At 49.6% G+C, this 22565-nt stretch overlaps 1 protein-coding gene across 3 annotated transcripts in view; it reads right to left on the bottom strand.

Annotated features, from left to right (window-relative positions):
* slc5a5 (solute carrier family 5 member 5) overlaps nucleotides 1–22565 on the bottom strand; it is a 51135-nt gene that overhangs the window by 8555 nt on the left and 20015 nt on the right. For all 3 annotated transcript variants that reach the window (XM_067968485.1, XM_067968483.1, XM_067968484.1), the window contains 9 exons: nucleotides 20568–20697; nucleotides 19214–19302; nucleotides 17451–17563; nucleotides 15185–15255; nucleotides 13214–13300; nucleotides 12614–12819; nucleotides 12058–12161; nucleotides 10018–10130; nucleotides 8231–8451 (listed from right to left, as the gene is read on the bottom strand). In XM_067968485.1, the coding sequence (XP_067824586.1) occupies nucleotides 8281–8451; nucleotides 10018–10130; nucleotides 12058–12161; nucleotides 12614–12819; nucleotides 13214–13300; nucleotides 15185–15255; nucleotides 17451–17563; nucleotides 19214–19302; nucleotides 20568–20697 (1084 nt within the window). In that variant the 3' untranslated portion in view covers nucleotides 8231–8280. The remainder of the gene's footprint in view (nucleotides 1–8230; nucleotides 8452–10017; nucleotides 10131–12057; nucleotides 12162–12613; nucleotides 12820–13213; nucleotides 13301–15184; nucleotides 15256–17450; nucleotides 17564–19213; nucleotides 19303–20567; nucleotides 20698–22565) is intronic.

Genomic DNA, 22565 nt, shown 5'->3' with positions numbered 1-22565 from the left:
GTGAGTTGATCAGAAATCAAATATAAGTAAAAACCATGACAAACCCTCAAACACCCTTGTGCATCCCCTTCATGCTCACGACACATTTGCCTTACACTTCCTACTACACATACGTGATGCATGCCCTGTGGCTGCAGCACAGGTAGTGGTAGGTTGGGCGAGGCTGTCCGTGAAAGAGATGCACGAGAGGGTGAGTATGAGACAGAGCCATGAGATTGTATGAGGATTGGGTTGAGTGGTAGTGGTGGGATGAGTACTGGGGAGATGAGGAAGTGCAGATAAGATGAGGATGAGGGTTCAGTGGGTGTGAGGAGTGATGTGATAGAGTAGTGTTGGAGGTGCAGAAGGAGATGTGGGGTGGGGGCGGTGATGTGGCAGACGGAGTGTAGGGGAATGAGTAAGAGTACTCACTTGGGCTGACCTGGTTAGGACACCTCCTACACTGTATGCAGGTGCATGATATGTTGGTGGTTCTGGTGACCTCCTCTGCCACCTCGAGCCAGGCCTTCATGGTGGCAGAGGCAGGCCGCTTCCTCCCGTCCGCCGGGTGGAAGATCTCCCTCCTCCTCCTCCTCCTCACCCCATCCAGTAAGACCTGGAATGAGGCATCATTAAACCTGGGAGCAGCCTTCCCCCCGGGCTGCTCCATGCTGTAATTTTGCCTATTTTCTGCAGCATCAGTCAGTGGAGGACTGCCCCTTTAAATAGGGCTCCTCCAGCTGACAGCCTATGATGCGGGTGCGCAGTCCGCCCGCTGCGTAGCTTTCCAGCGCGAAACCCGGAAGCCAAGGTAAGTGGCTTCAATTTACTTACGATCGCGTGCCAAACCCACCGATTTCACTGGGCGCGTTACCCATACGCCCAGTCGACCCCCCCGCTGCCAACCTGCCGCCCTCCTAATATCGAGCCCTTTGTGTCCTCATCGCAACTTGCTTTTCCACCTATCTTTGTATCATCAGCAAATATGGCCACAAGACACTCTGTTCCTTCATCCAAGTTATTGATATATATTGTAAATAGTTGAGGCCCCAGCACTGATCCCTGCAGCACCCCACAATTACAGATTACCATTTTGAAAATGACCCTTTTATCCCAACTCTTTGTTTTCTGTTAGTTAGCCAATCCTCCATCCATGCCAGTATATTACCCCCAACACCATGAGCTCTTATCTTGTGCAGTAATCTTTTATGTGGCACCTTATTGAATGCCTTTTGGAAATCCAAATATACTGCATCCATTGGTTCCCCTTTATCCACCCTGCCTGTTACTTCCTCAAAGAACTCTAATAAATTTGTCAGACATGATTTCCCCTTCATAAAACCATGTTGACTCTCCTTGATTGTATTATGAGTCTCCAAATGTTCTGCTACTACTTCCTTAATAATGGATTCTAGCATTTTCCCAATGACAGATGTTAGGCTAACTAGTCTATAGTTATCTGCTTTCTGTCTCACTCCCTTCTTGAATAGGGGTGTTACGTTTGCGGTTTTCCAATCTGCTGGGACCTTTCTAGAATCTAGTGAATTCTGGAAGATTACAACCAATGCATCCACTATCTCTGTAGCCACTTCCTTTAAGACCCTTGGATGCAAGCCATCAGGTCCAGGGGACTTGTCAGCCTTTAGACCCATTAGTTTACCTAGTACTTTTTCTCTCGTGATAGTGATTGTTTTTAGTTCCTCCCTCCCCTTTGCCCCTTGATTTTCTACTATTATTGGTATATTATTAGTGTCTTCTACTGTGAAGACAGATACAAAATATCTGTTCAATTCCTCTGCCATTTCCTTATTTTCCATTATTATTTCCCCAGTCTCATCCTCTAAGGGGCCAATGTTTACTTTAGCTATCCTCTTTCTTTTAATATACTTGTAGAAGCTTTTACTGTCAGTTTTTATATTTCTTGCTAGTTTACTCTCATAATTTATTTTCTCCCTCTTTATTATTCTTTTAGTCATCCTTTGCTGGTTTTTAGTTTTCCCAATCTTCGGGCTTACCAGTAATCTTTGCCATGTTGTATGCTTTTTTTTTTAACCTGATACCATCCTTGACTTCCTTAGTTAGCCATGGTTGGTTCACCCTTTTTGTGGAGTCTTTCCTCCTCACAGGGATATATTTTTGTTGCGAGTCATAAAATATCTTTTCAAATGTTTGCCACTGCTTATCCACCATCATACCATCTAATCTGTTTACCCAGCCCACTTTAGCCAATTCTGCCCTCATTCCTTTATAATTGCCCTTATTTAAGTTTAATACGGTAGTTTCAGACCCAAGATCCTCGCTCTCAAACTGGATGTGAAAGTCTATCATGTTATGATCACTGCTTCCCAAGGCGTCCTTTACTTTGAGATCATTAATTAATCCTGTTTCGTTACCCATTACCAGATCCAAAATGGCCTGTTCCCTGGTTGGTTCCCTGACGTATTGGTCTAAGAAACAGTCTGTAATACACTCTATGAACTCCTCCTCAGGGCTATTTTTGCTAATTTGATTTGTCCAATCTATGTGAAAGTTAAAATCGCCCATGATTATTGCATTACCTTTTTTACAAGCCCCCCTTATTTCCTGATTCATATTTTGCCCTACAGTGTAGCTACTGTTAGGGGGCCTATATACTACTCCCACCAGTGATTTCTTTCCCTTGCAATTTCTTACCTCCACCCAAATTGATTCGACATCTTGATCTTCTGAGCCAAGATCATTTCTCACTATTATACCAATTTCATCCTTTATTAACAGAGCTCCCCCACCACCTTTACCTTTTTTCCTATCCTTCGGAATTGTTAAATAACCCTGAATATTTAGCTCCCAACCTTGGTCATCTTGCAACCACGTCTCTGTAATGGCCACGAGATCATACCCATTTGTTTCTATTTGTGCCGTCAATTCATCTATCTTATTACGAATGCTGCGCGCATTCAGATAAAGAACCTTTCATTTTGTCTTTTTACCATCCTTTCCTACCCCGGCCCCATTTGCTAGTGCACTCTTATGTTTGCACGCTCTGTCCCTTCCTGACACACTCTGTTTATCATTACCCCCATCACTTTCCTGTACTACTTCCTTGTCTTTTCTCTTTTATCAATCTAAACTTCACCCCACCTGAGCCCTCCCCCCCTCTATTTAGTTTAAAGCCTTCTCTACCGCCCTAGTTATTCGGTTTGCCAGAACACTGGTCCCAGCACGGTTCAGGTGAAGCCCGTCCCAACGGAACAGCTCCCTCTTTCCCCAGTGCTGGTGCCCCATGAATCGAAACCCACTTCTCCCACGTCAATCTTTGAGCCATGCATTAATCTCTCTGATCTGATTTACCCTGTGCCAATTTACTCGTGGCTCAGGTAATAATCCGGAGATTATCATCTTTGTGGTTATGCTTTTTAATTTAGTCCCCAGCTGCTCAAACTCTCTCTTTCTTAGTCCCACCTATGTCGTTGGTATCTACGTGGACCACGACAACTGGATCCTCCCCCTCCCACTCCAAGTTTCTCTCCAGCCCTGAGGAGATGTCCTTAACCCTGGCACCAGGTAGGCAACACAGCCTTTGGGACTCTCGCTCTTGGCTGCAGAGAACAGTGTCTAACCCTCTAACTATACTGTCGCCTACTACAACCACATTCCTTTTTACTCCCCCCACTTGAATGGCCCCCTGAACCACGGTGCCGTGGCCAGTTTGCTCATCCTCCCTGCAGTCCCTGCACTCGTCCTCAAGGGCTGCAAGAACCTCGTATCCATTGGACAAGTGCAGAGGTTGAGGCTCCTGCAATGCTCCCTCCTGGATCCCCCGTACCTGCCTCACTCGCAGTCACACCTTCCTGTCCCTGACCACGTCCCAATTCTACAGTATTTAGTCTAAGGGGTGTGACTGCCTCCTGGATCAAAGTGTCCAGGTAACTTTCTCCCTCCCTGATGCCTCGCAATGTCTGCAGCTCGGACTCCAGCTCCTCAACTCGGAGTCGAAGTTCCTCGAGCTGCAGACACTGCCCGCAGATATAGTCGCCCTGGACAAAACTGTCCAGTCGCTCCCACATATTGCAGCTGTGACACATCTCCTGCCCTGTCATAACTATTTTATTTATTTAATTGATTACTGAAATGCCAATCAAATTATTTTTAGGTTGAACCAAGTACTGGCCTTGTTAAATTTATTAAATTAAGTTTATTTTTTTTTAAATTAGTTTTATGCTGTAAGTTACTGAGCCCACAGTCCTAAGAAAGAAAACAGAGGAGATCCTCACCACCAACCACCGACCGGCCTTACCTGTGACGTCACACTGCAGTTTGGTTTTGTTTTTGCTGTGACCCACTCCCAGTACCCCCCCCCCGCTCCCAGTACCCCCCCCCCCCCGGCTCTCGGTACCCCCCCCCGCTCCCAGTACCCCCCCCCCCCCCGCTCTCGGTACCCCACCCCCCCCCCGCTCTCGGTACCCCCCCCCCACCCGCTCCCAGTACCCCCCCCCCGGCTCTCGGTACCCCCCCCCGCTCCCAGTACCCCCCCCCCCCCGGCTCTCGGTACCCTCCCCGCTCCCAGTACCCCCCCCCCCCCCGGCTCTCGGTACCCCCCCCCCCCGGCTCTCGGTACCCCCCCCCGCTCTCGGTACCGCCCCCCCCCCCGGCTCTCGGTACCCCCCCCCCCCGGCTCTCGGTACCCCCCCCCCCGCTCTCGGTACCCCCCCCCCCGCTCTCGGTACCCCCCCCGCTCTCGGTACCCCCCCCACTCTCGGTACCCCCCCCCCCCCGCTCTCGGTACCCCCCCCACTCTCGGTACCCCCCCCCACTCTCGGTACCCCCCCCCCCACTCTCGGTACCCCCCCCCCGCTCTCGGTACCCCCCCCGCTCTCGGTACCCCCCCCCGCTCTCGGTACCCCCCCCCACTCTCGGTACTCCCCCCCCCCCCACTCTCGGTACCCCCCCCCCCACTCTCGGTACTCCCCCCCCCCACTCTCGGTACCCCCCCCCGCTCTCGGTACTCCCCCCCCCCCCCACTCTCGGTACCCCCCCCCCACTCTCGGTACTCCCCCCCCACTCTCGGTACCCCCCCCCCACTCTCGGTACTCCCCCCCCCCACTCTCGGTACCCCCCCCCCCCACTCTCGGTACCCCCCCCCCCACTCTCGGTACTCCCCCCCCACTCTCGGTACCCCCCCCCCCACTCTCGGTACTCCCCCCCCCCCCACTCTCGGTACCCCCCCCCCCACTCTCGGTACTCCCCCCCCCCACTCTCGGTACTCCCCCCCCACTCTCGGTACCCCCCCCCCACTCTCGGTACTCCCCCCCCCCCCACTCTCGGTACCCCCCCCCCCACTCTCGGTACTCCCCCCCCCCACTCTCGGTACCCCCCCCCCACTCTCGGTACTCCCCCCCCCCACTCTCGGTACCCCCCCCCCCACTCTCGGTACCCCCCCCCCCACTCTCGGTACTCCCCCCCCCCGCTCTCGGTACCCCCCCCCCGCTCTCGGTACCCCCCCCCGCTCTCGGTACCCCCCCCCGCTCTCGGTACTCCCCCCCCCCACTCTCGGTACCCCCCCCCCCACTCTCGGTACCCCCCCCCCGCTCTCGGTACCCCCCCCGCTCTCGGTACCCCCCCCCGCTCTCGGTACTCCCCCCCCCCACTCTCGGTGGTACCCCCCCCCGCTCTCGGTACCCCCCCCGCTCTCGGTACCCCCCCCGCTCTCGGTACTCCCCCCCCCCACTCTCGGTACCCCCCCCGCTCTCGGTACTCCCCCCCCCCCCACTCTCGGTACCCCCCCCCCCACTCTCGGTACCCCCCCCCCCACTCTCGGTACTCCCCCCCCACTCTCGGTACCCCCCCCCCACTCTCGGTACTCCCCCCCCCCCACTCTCGGTACCCCCCCCCCCACTCTCGGTACCCCCCCCCCCACTCTCGGTACTCCCCCCCCCCCACTCTCGGTACTCCCCCCCCCCACTCTCGGTACCCCCCCCCCCACTCTCGGTACTCCCCCCCCCCACTCTCGGTACCCCCCCCCCACTCTCGGTACCCCCCCCCCCACTCTCGGTACTCCCCCCCCCCGCTCTCGGTACCCCCCCCCCGCTCTCGGTACCCCCCCCGCTCTCGGTACCCCCCCCCGCTCTCGGTACTCCCCCCCCCCACTCTCGGTACCCCCCCCCCCCACTCTCGGTACCCCCCCCCCCCCCGCTCTCGGTACTCCCCCCCCCACTCTCGGTACTCCCCCCCCCCACTCTCGGTACCCCCCCCCCCCCCGCTCTCGGTACTCCCCCCCCCCCACTCTCGGTACCCCCCCTCTCCGCTCTCGGTACGCTCCTCTCCGCTGACTAATCCAATGTACCTCACCCCTTACTGCACCGAATCCCCTCACTCACCAAATTCCCAATTATAGACTCTGTTGAAACCAGACTCCGTCGATAGCTGCTGCTCCGTGCTCCCTCCGTCCGTCAGGGAAGGGAACCTGCCGTCTCTGCCTGGTCTGGGCCTACACGTGACCCCAGTCCCACATAACATGGTCGACTCTAAATGCCACCTGGAATGCCCGAGTCTTTGCCGCCTTGGCTCCAAGCTCTGGAACATTCTCCCTAAAATCTCCACCTTACGACCTCTTCAAAGGCCTCCAACCCCTGTGCCTGTGCTTTCAGCCATCTCCTCTACAGTGCAATGTCTGTTCGCCCTTGTAAAGTGACTTGGGGCACTACTTTGTTTTAAGGTGCTTTATGAATGCAAGAGCGTTGATATTTCATTTTAGTTTCTAAAAAAAAAATTTCACTCACTTCTTGTTTTTCTCCAGCTTTAATTCTTTTGGGCTCTTATCATCTCACTAAGCCTCCTCTGATTTCTCCCCCACCTCTTACTGGTTCTGGCACCTTCCCACAATCACTCCCTCCAGTCCATCCTCTAATGCCTTCTTCCTCCTCCTTTCCCCTGGTGCCCCCACCTCCTCCTGGCTCTGGCATGGTGCAGTGTTGCTGCCCAATGTATCGCTCCACTGTGCTCTCTATTTCAAAAGCTGCCTCTCCTTGGAGCTGCTGCATTTGACTCCTGTACTCCCCTTGGATTCATGCCCTGTTTTACATAATGTTCCGACTCCCAGGCTCTGCAACACAGCCAGAAACTGCACCTTGTTCAAGGGTAAGTAGATTTCAGATGTGTGCATCCGGTTGACAGTTTGCCATTGCACCCGGCTTCAGCTCATCACGGCCCATTTCACGGATGCTTGTCAGAAATTTGGCCCCAAATCAGACGCAGAGTAAAGCTCCCTCTACACTCTCAAATCAGATGCAGAGTAAAGCTCCCTCTACACTCTCAAATCAGATGCAGAGTAAAGCTCCCTCTACACTCTCAAATCAGATGCAGAGTAAAGCTCCCTCTACACTCTCAAATCAGATGCAGAGTAAAACTCCCTCTACACTCTCAAATCAGATGCAGAGTAAAGCTCCCTCTACACTCTCAAATCAGATGCAGAGTAAAGCTCCCTCTACACTCTCAAATCAGATGCAGAGTAAAGCTCCCTCTACACTCTCAAATCAGATGCAGAGTAAAACTCCCTCTACACTCTCAAATCAGATGCAGAGTAAAACTCCCTCTACACTCTCAAATCAGATGCAGAGTAAAGCTCCCTCTACACTCTCAAATCAGATGCAGAGTAAAGCTCCCTCTACACTCTGAAATCAGATGCAGAGTAAAGCTCCCTCTACACTCTCAAATCAGATGCAGAGTAAAACTCCCTCTACACTCTCAAATCAGATGCAGAGTAAAGCTCCCTCTACACTCTCAAATCAGATGCAGAGTAAAGCTCCCTCTACACTCTCAAATCAGATGCAGAGTAAAGCTCCCTCTACACTCTCAAATCAGATACTAAGTAAAGCTCCCTCTACACTCTCAAATCAGATGCAGAGTAAAGCTCTCTCTACTCTGCCCCTATACCTCAACCCCTATAGTAGCACCCCCCTCCCCAGATCAAATTGTCAATTCAGTGTCAACTAGTGTTGAATTAGAGGTAGTTTTGTTCTGTGGGCCCTTTACCAGCAGGAACTGGATTGAGATTGGATTTACCAATGAGAAGTTTCTGATGTGGAATTACAATGAACAGGAGAGTTATCTTCTATTTTGACAATCAGTGGCGGACTGAGCCCAGGCAGTTCCAGCTGTCTAGGGGAAGACATTTCCTCCCCCTACCCACCCGATTAAGAAGACCAGCGGCAACACCACCAACAAGAACCACCTTTAAAGAAGGAACAAGAGAGCTGCGAGCCAAACTGCTAACCGTGGGTTGGACACAGCTCTGTTGGATCTCTCGTTAGGAGGATCCTGGATTCAAACGCAGGTTTCTGGCAGCAGAGGCAAATAAGTTTCCACAACGAACGAGGAGCTGCTTTCATCCGTGATGGAGTCCCATTGGGTGGGTTCCTCGGCCTGGACTTTTGCTTCATTGTCCGGAAGAGTTGATGCCACCAATGCTTTCTGGTCGCTTTCCAATACAGTAACCTACGGACAAGGGAGCACATGGTGAGTGACGTGTAATCTCCACAACAGGGGGCCGTGAGGTGAAGGACTAGTTGGCTTACAATGGGGTAAAGAAAGAAAGGAAGATTTACATTAAAAAGATTTGCAAGGATGATACCAGAACTGAGAGGTTATAACTATCAACAAAGATTGAGCAGGCTGGGGCTCTTTTCTCTAGAAAGGAGAAGGCTGAGGGGTGACCTGATAGAGGTCTTTAAAATTATGAAGGGGGTTTGATAGGGTTGATGTAGAGAAGATGTTCCCACTTGTGGGCGAGTCCAAAACTAGGGACCATAAATATAAGATAGTCACTAATAAATCCAATAAAGAATTCAGGAGAAATTTCTTTACCCAGAGAATGTGCAATTTGCCACCATATGGAGTAGTTGAGGTGAATAACATAGATGCTTTTAAGGGGAAGCTAGATAAGAACATGAGGGAGAAAGGAATCAAAAGATATGCAGATAGGATTAGGGGCATCCAGTTGGGCCTAAGGGGGATTCTTTGCTGTAAATTCTATATAATTCTATGGAAAACTTTCATGACCTCAGGACGTCACAAAGCGTTTTACAGCCAATGAAGTACTTTTTGAAGTAAAGTCACTGTTGTAATGTAGGAAACGCAGCAGCCAATTTGCGCACAGCAAGATCCCACAAACAGCAATGTGATAATGACCAGATCATCTGTTTTTAGGCGTTAGTTCAGGGATAAATATTAGCCAGGACACCGGGGGGAACTCCCCCGCTCCTCTTCAAAATAGTGCCGTGGGATCTTTTACGTCCACCCGAAAGGGCAGACGGGGCCTCGGTTTAATGTCTCATCCGAAAGACGGCATCTCCGACAGTGCAGCACTCCCTCAGTACTGCACTGAAGTGTCAGTCTGGATTTTGTGCTCAAGTCTCTGGAGTGGGACAGATTCAAAGTTACGTTAGTTGTGTTTCTTGTTTGTGTGTATACAAGTGTTGGGGAACAGGATTACCACAGGGATTGTTAACAAGATGTTCACCATAGTTTCGTGTCTATTGCATCAGGTGAATTGACACACTGCTGATCAGCCAATCCACTGAAGAGCCAGATATACCCCCGCCCCCCTTGCCCTGTAGAGTGTGAAATCGAGTGTGGGATACATGTGGTGCAGGAGGGGAGTTGGGGGGGTGGGGTCAGGGATTTTTCAGAGTCTTGAACAGGAAATTCTCTAGAAGGCCAGTCAAATGAGGATCAAAGGCCTGTAGCAGGGGAGGGTCAAGATACAATCCAAAACGTGCTGAGTTTAAAATAAATCAAATCGGGATAGGGCTGGTCGCCTAGTTATCCCCTCCACGCAGATACTGCTTCCGTACTGCATCAAAATGGATGCCAACCAGGAGCTGCTGCCCGTCCTACCCCTTTAAGGTCACGAATCATCCTGAGGCTAGTCAACGAGCACACTGCGTCACGGAGTGGTCGGAAAGAAGTTCACGCCTGCAAATTCCCTGCACGTCAAGCGTGCTGAGTGTGAGCAGGCCTTTGTGCACGAGGGGCCAGGAGACCAATACTGCTCAAACTTACCTCTTTGCTTTTTAGCTGCTCAGTTTCTTCCGTTGCCGGTATGGAAACTGGTTTCTCTTTTGAAAGGTCCCGCCAGAGTAAACCATGGGCTATGTCACTTCTCTTGGTTGGCCCTAACAACATAGGAGCAGAAAAGACCATTAAGTCCCCTGATTGCGCGTCTGATCCATTATATGGTGCCTGGTGCAATGTCCTCTCAATCGTGGGCCAGGCTAACTCTTAAAGGGGGAAGAAACAAACAGAACACTGACAGTGTGTAGGGTTTAATATAAGTTTTTCTGTTAAAGAGTGTCCCTTGTAGAAAATAGGCATTAGGATGGAGGCACCTTCAAAATTTACCAAAATCTAAATCCCAATTCAAAACCAAAATATTACCACGAAAAAAAAAGGGACTGTAAATCCTTTAAATAAAAGTTCTGTCACTCAACATGAACCCCACTTGTGGATCAATCCCCCTTCACATAAGAACATAAGGAGAGATTAGCACATTCTGCTCATTGAAGCTCTTCCTTCTAGTGCCCTAACTGTCCCATTCAAGCCATTGAAGCTCCTCCCTCTAATACCCTAATCCTCCCGTCAAAGTCCATCCCTCTAGTACCCTAACTCTCTCGTCAAAGCCCACACCTCTCGTTCCTCGTATATATTAATGCAAGTCTTCCTTTTTTCAAAAAATGTTCTTAAAAAGTTAGGTAAATAGATAATGAAGCAGTCCGTGCCCGCATGCAGCAAGACCTGGACCACATCCAGGCTTGGGCTGATAAGTGGCAAGTAACATTCATGCCAGACAAGTGCCAGGCAATGACCATCTCCAACAAAAGAGAGTCTAACCTCCTCCCCTTGACATTCAATGGCATTACCATTGCCGAATCCCCCACTATCAACATCCTGGGGGTCACCATTGATCAGAAACTTAACTGGACCAGCCATATAAATACTGTGGCTACATGAGCATGTCAGAGGCTGAGTATTCTGTGGCGAGTGACTCACCTCCTGACTCCCCAAAGCCTTTCCACCATCTACAAGGCACAAGTCAGGAGTGTGATGGAATACTCTCCACTTGCCTGGATGAGTGCAGCTCCAACAACACTCAAGAAGCTCGACACCATCCAGGACAAAGCAGCCCGCTTGATTGGCACCCCATCCACAACCATAAACATTCACTCTCTCCACCACCGGCGCACCGTGGCTGCAGTGTGTACCATCTACAAGATGCACTGCAGCAACTCACCAAGGCTTCTTCAACAGCACCTCCCATACCCGCGACCCCTACCACCTAGAAGGACAAGGGCAGCAGGTGCATGGGAACAACACCACCTGCACGTTCCCCTCCAAGTCACACACCATCCCGACTTGGAAATATATCGCCGTTCCTTCATCATCGCTGGGTCAAAATCCTGGAACTCCCTACTTCATAGAATCATAGAATGCTACGGCACAGAAGGAGGTCATTCGGCCCATCGTGTCCATGCTGGCCGAAAAAGAACTATCCAGCTCAATCCTACTTTCCAGCACTTGGTCTGTAGCCCTGTAGGTTACGGCACTTCAAGTGCACATCCAAGTACTTTTTAAATGAGTTGAGGGTTTCTGCCTCTACCACCTTTTCAGGCAGTGAGTTCCAGACCCCCACCACCCTCTGGGTGAAAAAATTTCTCCTCAGCTCCCCTCTAATCCTTCTACCAATTACTTTAAATCTATGCCCCCTGGTCACTGACCCCTCTGCTAAGGGAAATAGGCCCTTCCTATCCACTCTATCTAAGCCCCTCATAATTTTATACACCTCAATTAAATCTCCCCTCAGCCTCCTCTGTTCCAATGAAAACAACCCCAGCACTGTGGGAGAACCTTCACCACACGGACTGCAGCGGTTCAAGAAGGCGGCTCACCACCACCTTCTCAAGGGCAATTAGGGATGGGCAATAAATGCCGGCCTCGCCAGCGACGCCCACATCCCATGAATGAATAAAAAAAAATACAACTGTTTTATGACCATTCACACACACCTTCCTTCACAGGATTTAGCCTGAAGTTTAACACATTTACCTGTTAAATAACTGACTACAATTCCAACAATCACGGTTGTTAATGTTCCCAGAACTCCATAGTAAAGGTAAGATAAGGCATAGAACTCATCTGCAATGGTGGACCTACAAAGAAATGACATCACAACTTTCAGACATGTCAATGCCCTGATTGGGACGTTTCGCCTCTTTCCCCCCTCCACCCAACTCCAGATGTGCAGCCTCCTCCCCTACCCTGATCCCAGATGCGCAGCCTCCTCTCCTACCCTGATCCCAGATGCGCAGCCTCCTCTCCTACCCTGATCCCAGATGTGCAGCCTCCTCTCCCGCCCTGATCCCAGATGTTTTGCCTGCTCACCCGCTCTGATCCCAGATGTGCAGCCTCCTCTCCCACAGCGATCCCAGATGTGCTGCCTCCTCTCCTGCCCTGTTAGCAGATGTGCAGCCTCCTCTCCCCGATGTGCAGCCTCCCCTCCCCCCAATCTCAGTTATGCTGTCTCCGTGATTTGAGACACGGGGTGACAATGGGATTAAACAGGGTTTATTGAGCTCTGTGATGTAGCAGGTATCATTCTCACCTCTCCATAGGTCCAGAGGTCTGAGCTACTTTGTCAAGAAGCCCTGCGCTGCCATTGACTGTAGAGTTGGAAATGTTCAAGGCAGGACAGCTGTTTATATTCAGTGGCAAGACTCCCATAATCTGAGGGGTGGGTGGGTAGAGTATGCCCCCAATGGACACCCAGAGAGAAATTGCAAATCCAGCCGCCAAGCCTGAAAATACACCCTGGAGAAAGAAAGCATACAGAGGAGTAATCAATCCAAATGATCTCCTGTTTAATGGACCCAGAGAGCCAGTCAAATAGTAGGAGATGAGCGGCATGTATGAGGGAACCGAGGGATCGATAGGTTAGTGTGAGGGAACACAACGCATGGAATTACAGGGGGTGATGGGTGAACAGGACTTGGTGAGAGTTAGGATACGGGGTAGCAGAGCCCGAGTTTACGGAGGGTGGAAGGTGGGAGGCCGGCCAGGAGAGCATCCCGTGTAAACTTGCCGCAAGATCTCCCACCAAAGTGCCCTTCCTCAGAAATTCCCAAGGACTGCACGTTGATGCAATTGGGCGTACGTACCATCTCTTGAAAAGCCACCTCGTCAAACAGCCTGAGCCTGTACTCACCGTGGTGTTAGCAGGAGGAAGAAATATTCCAAGGATGAATGCTCCCAACAAAGGATTGCTGATAACGCTCATCACTGTGAAGGAGCCCTAGAGTAAAGTTCAAATAGTTTACAGTAGACCTTGTACGGAGACTAGGTGTGAAATGTTTATATTCGCCCCCCCTCCTCCCTCCATGAATCCCGCAATTTTCTCCCTTTCTCTTCTGAATGCACTGTCCTACTCTGGGAGCTGCGCGTCTCGCCCAAGTGCCTATTCTTCATGTCTAGACAGCGAGTGTGGGTAGGCATTTGAACTGTGGAGGGCATCACAGTCGAGCTGGATCCCGTCCTCAGATGGCATCCAAACCCCCGTGAACCGTCCAGCAGGGAGTCACTGGCGAGGGCTCGGGAGTGGGGGACACTGGCTAAAGGGCGCTGAGGTCAATTCTGCACAGACTCAGGGATCAAAGCTGAGCTCTTCCTGCTCTGTACAGCTCACCACTGCACCGAGCAACGCATTTACCCGCTGAGCCACTGGGAAGCAAACCTATTTCAAAATTAGATTATTTCCAGATCGATGTCTGGGAATGCTTTCAACAGAACGGTTCATTTCCCTTTAATTCTGGATAAACAAGGTCTTCCATTGTTCCGAGTCCCGGGCGGCAGACAGGAAGCTTGGTCATCATTGTCTCGATTATTAGCCCAGACCTCTGGATTAATAGACCAGTAACTGAGGGGTACAATAATGTAGTGGTTAAGTTACTGGACTAATAACCAGAGAACGTGAGTTCACAATCCCACCATGGTAGTCTGAGATGTTGAATTCAGTTTTTTAAAAAATCTGGAAATAAAAAACTGGTATCAGTAAAAGTGACTGTGAAGCTGTCAGATTGTCGTTAAAAACCCAACTGGTTCACTAATGTCCTTTAGGGACGGAAACTTGCCGTCCTCATGCCTATATGTGACTCCAGTCCAACATCAAAGTGATTGACTCTTAACTGCCCTCTGAAGTGGCCCAGCAAGCCACTCTGTTGGGGGAACTAGGGAAGGGCAATAAATGCTGGTGATGCCCACTTCCCCGAGAATGAATAAAAACATAACCAGTACACTACCATACCTGAGTTTACCAGCTCCCTGATCAGGAGCTACAGTCAATCATAGAATGATACAGCACAGAAGGAGCCCATCGTGCCTGTGCAGGCTCTTTGAAAGAGCTATCCAATTAGTCCCACTCCCCTGCTCTTTCCCTATAGCTGTGCAATTTTTTCCCCTCCAAGTGTTTATCCCTTTCAAAAGTTACTATTGAATGTGCTTCCACTACCTTTTCAGGCAGTGCGTTCCAAATCATAACAACATTCTGCGTAAATCTTTTTTTCCTCATGTCACCTCTGGTTCCTTTGCCAATTACCATTAATCTGTGTCCTCTGGTTATTGACCCTTCTGCCACTGGAAACAGTTTCTCCTTATTTACTCTATCAAAAACCTTCATGATTTTGAACACCTCTATCAAATCTTCCCCTAACCTTCTCTGCTCCAAGGAGAACAACCCCAGCTTCTTTAGTCTCTCCACATAACTAAAGTCCCTCATCCCTGGTACCATTCGAGTAAATCTCTTCTGCACCCTCTCTAAGGCCTTGACTTCCTTCCTAAAGAGTGGTGCCCAGAATTGGCCACAATACTCCAGCTGGAGCCTAATCAGTATTTTATAAAGGTTTAGCATAACTTCCTTGCTTTTGTACTCTATGCCTTTTTAACAGCCTTCTCAACTTATCCTGCCACCTTCAAAGATGTACGTACACCCCCAGGTCTCCCTTCCTGCACCCCCTTTAAAACGAAACCATTTAATTTTTATTGCCTCTCCTCATTCTTCCTAGCAAGTTTATGTTGAGCAAAAATCGGCTCGGTCCTCTACACGGTCCCCTTCCTCAAATCAGAAGCCATCCCATTCCCCGATATGGCAGCAGATCTCTGGCCCACCTGGATGTCAACCTACCTGCAAGACCCCTCCCCCGAGCAGAGAGGACAATGCGGCAAATGTAACGCAAGCCAAACCATACAACAGGGCTGGGAAAAAAAAACAGAGAGAGAGAGAAGGTATTTAAGAGAAGCTGCTGCCTTGACAAGTTGACGTTGGAAAATTTGAAACGGGAAGGACGTTTGGACCTCAGGTGCGTTCCTTGCAGAGACTATTTGTTGCTTCACCGTGGACTTCACCCAACTCACGTCATCTTCTGAGGGAGGTGAGTGAGCAGAGGGAAGGAGATAAAACTCTAAATGTTCTCTCTGACCTTAAGGATAATCTTGACAAAAACTCAAGGTTATCAATCACACATGGCATTGCATTATTCAACTGGTGCCAGCCACATTCCTCAGATAATACTCCTTGGCCCCAGTAGCATAGGAGCCATCTTCTTCCAGAAAGTACTTGATCATCTGCTGTATTTATCCCGATGGCCTGCAATCCTGGTGTTAACCAGTTATGTCTCCAGCTCTAACTGGATGAATTACATGGAATGTACAGCACAGAAACAGGCCATTCGGCCCAACTGGTCTGTGCCGGTGTTTATGCTCCACACGAGCCTCCTCCCACCTTACTTCATCTAACCTTATCACCATATCCATTTATTCCTTTCTCCCTCGTATTTATCTAGCTTCCCCTTAAAACCATCTATGCTATTTGCCTCAACTACTCCTTGTGGTAGCGAGTTCCACATTCTCACCACTCTCTGGGTAAAGCAGTCTCTGCTGAATTCCTTTTTGGATTTATTGCTGACTAGCTTATATTTATGGCCCCTAGTTTTGGTCTCCCTTACAAGTGGAAACATCTTCTCTACGTCTACCCTATCAAACCCTTTCATAATTTTGAAGATCTCTATCAGGTCACCCCTCAGCCTTCTCTTTTCTAGAGAAAAGAGCCCCAGCCTGTTCAATCTGTCCTGATAGGTATAGCCCTCAGTTCCGAAATCATCCTTGTAAATCTTTTTTGCACATTCTCTAGTGCATCTACGTGCTTTTTTACAGTTTAGCATAGTATTGGGTGTTTTCTCTTGTAAAGTATTACATATTTTCACCACTCTGCAGGGAAATAACACAGTTTCATGTTATTTTCTCAAGGATATTTTCTTCAGTGACCTTTGACAAGTTCCTAGAACATTACCATCTTGCTGGGTGTTGGCCATGCAAACCCTGAAGAAATTCCTACCAATATGTATGAGAAATGTGTGCTTTCAATTATAATGGGTAATGTCGAAGATTTTTGGTGTAACTCAAGATGAGAGACCTTAGTGCTGGGAAATAGGACACTTTCCCATTTCAGACAGTCGTTGTCGGAATCAAGCACTCCCAGGGCAGGTACAGCACGGGTAGATACAGAATAAAGCTCCCTCTACACTGTCCCATCAAACACTCCCAGGGCAGGTACAGCATGGGTAGATACAGAATAAAGCTCCCTCTACACTATCCCATCAAACGCTCCCAGGGCAGGTACAGCATGGGTTAGATACAGAGTAAAGCTCCCTCTACACTATCCCATCAAACGCTCCCAGGGCAGGTACAGCATGGGTTAGATACAGAGTAAAGCTCCCTCTACACTATCCCATCAAACACTCCCAGGGCAGGTACAGCACGGGTTAGATACAGAGTAAAGCTCCCTCTACACTGTCCCATCAAACACTCCCAGGGCAGGTATAACACTGGTTAGATACAGAGTAAAGCTCCCTCTACACTATCCCATCAAACACTCCCAGGGCAGGTACAGCACGGGTTAGATCCAGAGTAAAGCTCCCTCTACACTATCCCATCAAACACTCCCAGGGCAGGAACAGCACGGGTTAGATCCAGAGTAAAGCTCCCTCTACACTGTACGAGTCACGTACTGTGCTCCTGTGTGTATCCGCACCATCATGAAAAGAAAGAAGGGGCAGAAAATTGGAAAAAAAAGATTGTTCTTTTTGTTGGTTGAGGAACTGAGGTGAAGGGCCAAGACCCATAGTACAGAACATCATCATGGCAGAAACAAGTAGATGAAGTAGATTAAGCAATAATGATTAGGTGATGCCAAGCTTGGCATAATATGGGGCTGGACCTGCTGGGTACTTTCTCAAAGATGTCTACACTCTTGCTCCAGGGTCACTGAGGAATTCTGTAACACACTGCACTACAGAGTGACGGTAAGTGGATCTGCCGTTACTAAACGTGATTGTTTATCATTGCCGTCATCTGCAGTTTGGATACATGAGAACGTGCAGAAAGATACTTACACAATCCTTTTGATATTAGGATTAGCCTCTTTTCGGACGATATTTTTATCCTGGGTTTGATGATATCCTCCAAAGCGACTGCAGCCAGAGCGTTGATACTAGTGGAAGCTGTGCTGTAAAATAGATGACGTTTTAAGCTATGGTCCTTACATGGTGAAGGCCTGTCCTGGCTGATAGTGCTCTCACCTCTGGGTCAGAAGGTTTAGGGTTTGAAGCACGTTACTAATTGAGTGACGTTCCAGTGCAAAAATGAGGATGTGTTGGAGGACCAGTCCTTCAAATGAAGTGTTAAACTGAGATCCTGTCAGGTGGATGCTAAATATCACACGGGACAATTAGATGACGAGCAGGGAGATGACCTGGCCAACGTTCATCCCTCAACCAACGGCAGCAAAATAATAAACAGATTAACTGGTGATTCATCTCATGGTTGTTTGTGGGATGTTACTGGCCGCCTACATAACGGTCTCTGTGCTTCCAAAGTAGTTCTCTGAAGCACCAGGACATCTTGAGATAAGAACTGACGTTTATGTAGACCCTTTCACAACCTCAGAACGTTCCATAGAACTTAACGGCTCATGAATTACTTTCGAAATGCAGTCATTCTTGTAGGTGACCAAGACAGCCAATTTGCGCACAGCAAGATCCCACAAACAGCATTAGATGAACCACCTGTTAATCGGTTATTGATGGTGTTGGTTGAGAGAGGAATTGTGGGCCAGGACACTGGGAGAACTCCCTGCTTTTCTTTGAAAAAGTGCCATGGAATCTTTAACTTCCACTGGAATCGGCAGAAGGGACCTCAGTTAATGTCACATCCTAATGAACCTCCTTTGGTGCAGCACTCCCTCAGTACAGTGCTGGATTGTCAGCTTAGATTATGTGCTCAGGTCCTGGAGTGGGGCTTGAACCCATAATCCTTTGACCTAAAGATGAGAGTGCTACCAATTCACCTCTCTTCCCTCACAGCCTCTACCACCAAGGACAAGAGCAGCAAGATCATGAAAGAAAAGGAAGATTTGCATTTATATAGCGCCTTTCATGACCTCAGGATGTCCCGAAGCGCTTTACAGCCAATTAAATACTTTTGAAGTGTAGTCACTGTTGTAATGTAGGAAATGCAGCAGCCAATTTGCACACAGCAAGATCCCACAAACAGCAATGAGATGATGATCAGATCATCTGTTTTTAGGTGTTGATCGAGGGATAAATATTGGCCCACGCCACCAGAGAGAACTCCCCTGCTCTTCTTCGAAATAGTGCCATGGAATCTTTTGCATCCACCTGAGAAGGCCTCGGTTCAATATTTCATCCGATAGACGGCAGTGCAGAACTCCCTTAGTACGGCACTGGGAGTGTCAGCCTAGATTTTCATGCCCAAGTCTCTGGAGTGGGACTTGAACCCACAACCTTCTGACTCAGGGAGGCAAGAATGTTACCCACTGAGCCACAGGAACATGAATCCCTCCAACTCTTACATATCATTGAGCTTCATAGTCATTGGGTTAATGTCCAGAAATCCGCTCCCTGAGGGCACTGTGGGAGAACCTTCACCACGTGGACTGCAGCGGTACAAGAAGAAGGCCCACCACCACCTTCTCAAGGGGCAACTGGGGATGGGCAATAAATGCCGGCCTTGCCAGCATCGGCCACATTATGTGAATAGATTAGATTTTAAAAAAGCCAAGCATTATGAGGCATAATCTAATTTCTTTCATGTATAACAGAGTATTTTAGCATCCCTTAAATCCCACACTTATTACCTCAATGTTCCACTGAAGGCAGCAGCAAGGAACAAGCCTGGAACTCCCGGGTACGGTTCAAAAATATCCAGCACCATGTACGGCATCAGCTGAAAGCAGAAAGTCTTATATAAACCAACATCGAGGGCCAAAATCCCAAACAAAGTTTTGTAGGATGGTCATGAGAGACACAACCACTGTAGGGGAGGGGAAAACGAAGCACGTATTCCTACACACAATGTCTTTTTGACATGGATTATCTGCTCCCCTCCCCCTCCCGTTACAAATCCTGGAATTGGCTTTGATGTCTTCCTCAATTTTTTATACTTGGTAATCCAAAACTCTGCTGCCCCGTATCCTAATGTGCACCAAGTCCCGTTCACCCATCACCCCTGTGCTCGCTGACCTACATTGGCTCCCAGTCCCTGAATGCCTCGATTTTAAAATTCTCATCCTCGTGTTCAAATCCCTCCGTGGCCTCGCCCCTCCCTGTCTCTGTAAACCTCCTCCAGCCCTACAACCCTCCGAGATCTCTGCGCTCCTCCAATTCTGGCCTCTTGCGCATCTCTGACTTCCTTTGCCCCCATCATTGGCGGCCGTGCCTTCAGCTGCCTCGGCCCTAAGCTCTGGAATTCCCTCCCTAAACCCCTCCGCCTCTCTACCTCTCTCTTCTCCTTTAAGACGTTCCTTAAAACCCACCTCACCTGTTCTAATACCTCCTTTATATGGCTCAATGTCAAATTTTGTTTGATAATACTCCTGTGAAGCACCTTGGGACATTTTGCTACGTTAAAGGCGCTATATAAATGCAGGTTATTGTTGTTTTCTTGTTGTTATCCTACTGTAGCACCTCCTGCATTTCCCTCTGGGCCGATGGTGGATTCCCTCTTGGTGCTGGGAATCCCAGTGGGAGCCCACCATGTAAATTTTCTTCCTCTCCTCTCCTATTCCCTCTGTCCTCTCTCTTTCTCCTCCGTCCTCTCTCCTCTCCCCCCCTCCTTTCCTGAGAAGTGTCCTTGGTCTTGACTCCCCCTGTACAATGCCATGGGAGATTGACTAGTGTGTGTCAGTGTATATAATATTTATATATTTGTGAACTTCCTCCCCTTCTTGCACGCTGATGGCATTGACTCTGGCTGCTGGGGTACAGTTCCACGGGCACTGGCTGCCCTCCAGTACCTCATCCACGTGACCATCCTTGCCACGAGAGCCCAAACTAAAAGGGAGATGAAGAGGTCACGAGGCGGAGTGGGGGCATGGTGGGGTGCTGTAGAAATGAAAGTTCTTTCTTGTATAAGCAGTAGAAGGTTCTGGTGAAGACCACTGTTTGGTCGTTGCTCATTCAGCCATTTATAACTTTTCACGGTCGACTCACCTGATCAGGTGCAGAGACGTGGCCAGCCTTCACAGGATCGCAGTCCCTGTACAGTGCAAACATAATGATCCCGCAGGCCCCTGCGCTGGTCACAATCACCCACAGGCCGATCTGGTTCACAAGGATAGCACTGCAAACAGACGCAACTGAGTCAGGCACTCGAATTGTTCCGCACTTCGAAATCCACTCTCCGTTCATGTCAGCCGAGGTGAATGAGGACACTGCTCAAAAACGAGCCTCCAATTTGTATATTAAAACAAAAACAAAAATAAGGGTTGTTCTCTAGGTGAAGTCAGGGGCAGTGGCAGCTGGATTTTGCCCCCGATAGTCGGCTGCTTGATAGTGAACGATTCTCGTACCTCGTCTAATAAGGAACTACACCATCACCTAATTTTTCCTCTTTTTTTTTATAAACAGTCTTATCGCTGTAAAAAATAAATGGTGTTGATTGTATCTTTGGCATGGTCAAGAAGTCTGTTCCCCCAGAGTCTACAGCCATTGTAGTGTCAGTGGTTCTCCTGGGATCCTGCAGTCCTGGTAGAGACATGTTCTCCTGGGATCCTGCAGTCCTGGTAGAGACATGTTCTCCTGGGATCCTGCAGTCCTGGTAGAGACATGTTCTCCTGGGATCCTGCAGTCCTGGTAGAGACATGTTCTCCTGGGATCCTGCAGTCCTGGTAGAGACATGTTCTCCTGGGATCCTGCAGTCCTGGTAGAGACATGTTCTCCTGGGATCCTGCAGTCCTGGTAGAGACATGTTCTCCTGGGATCCTGCAGTCCTGGTAGAGACATGTTCTCCTGGGATCCTGCAGTCCTGGTAGAGACATGTTCTCCTGGGATCCTGCAGTCCTGGTAGAGACATGTTCTCCTGGGATCCTGCAGTCCTGGTAGAGACATGTTCTCCTGGGATCCTGCAGTCCTGGTAGAGACATGTTCTCCTGGGATCCTGCAGCAGGCCACTTGCCCACTTACTGACTAAAAATCACATCAGAGGGGCGTTGGCCTTCAATTGGACAGACAAGGTGCCCCTCTCCTAGGGTTGCCAACCCGCCAGGATTTTCCTGGAGAGTCTCCAGGAATTTAAGATTAGTCTCCAGGACACCGCCGCGAGCAACACCCGGGAGAAAAATCATAGACGGCATTAAAAAATAAAGTGTGTGCTTTTTTTCCCCATCTTCTTTAAACAATCTTGTTTATTAGTTATAAAAATATTGGAGATAGGAAAAAGGTTGTTTGATTGATAGTCCAGAATCGTCCAATCAGCTAACGATGAGTCTGTTTGCTCTTCAATTGGCTGTGGGAAGGCAGGGCAACGCGAGGTTGGACGTGTTGGGCGACCAATGGCGGAGGTTTGGAGGGTGGGATGGTTGGAGGTAGGAGTCACGTGACGAAACTTCCAGGAATACGTCCAACCAGATTTGGCGACCCTACCCTAACCCCTCCCCCTGAGTTTCAATAGCCGGCCACCCTTTTCTCAGGCTGAAAATCGCCCCCGTAAAGCTTAAATCCAGGTTCCCCGTTAATAATTTGCAGATACCTCATGTCGCTGATACTAACGGAGCCTGATGTTCTGATTTAGGTTTTATCCACCAATGAGGCAATGGGTGGTCATAACAGCCCTTCCCAAACCTCCTGGCCCACTAAATTCCAATAGGGCAAAACCAGTGGATAAAAAAAAACAGGACTGAGTTGCCTGGGCTGGGTAGGCTGACTTGCCAGGGTTCGGGGTAGGGTTGCCAACTCTGGTTGGATGTATTCCTGGAGATGTCATCACTTGACTTCCTGCCTCCAACCACCCTGCCCCCACACTGCCACCATTGGCATGTCCATCCTCGTTGTGCCCTGCCTTCCCACAGCCAATCGGAAAGCAAACGGACTCTTCATAGCTCAATTGGATGATTCTTGGCTGTCAGTCAAACAGCCTTTTTGCCCCATGTCCAAAGAATTTTTTTTAAAAACACAACTTTTCTCTTGCCCCTATGATTTTTCTGTCCTGGA

This window comes from Heptranchias perlo, chromosome 29 (assembly GCF_035084215.1).
Source record: "Heptranchias perlo isolate sHepPer1 chromosome 29, sHepPer1.hap1, whole genome shotgun sequence".
Taxonomy (NCBI): Eukaryota; Metazoa; Chordata; class Chondrichthyes; order Hexanchiformes; family Hexanchidae; genus Heptranchias; species Heptranchias perlo.
This window is presented reverse-complemented; position numbering and strand designations above follow the sequence as displayed.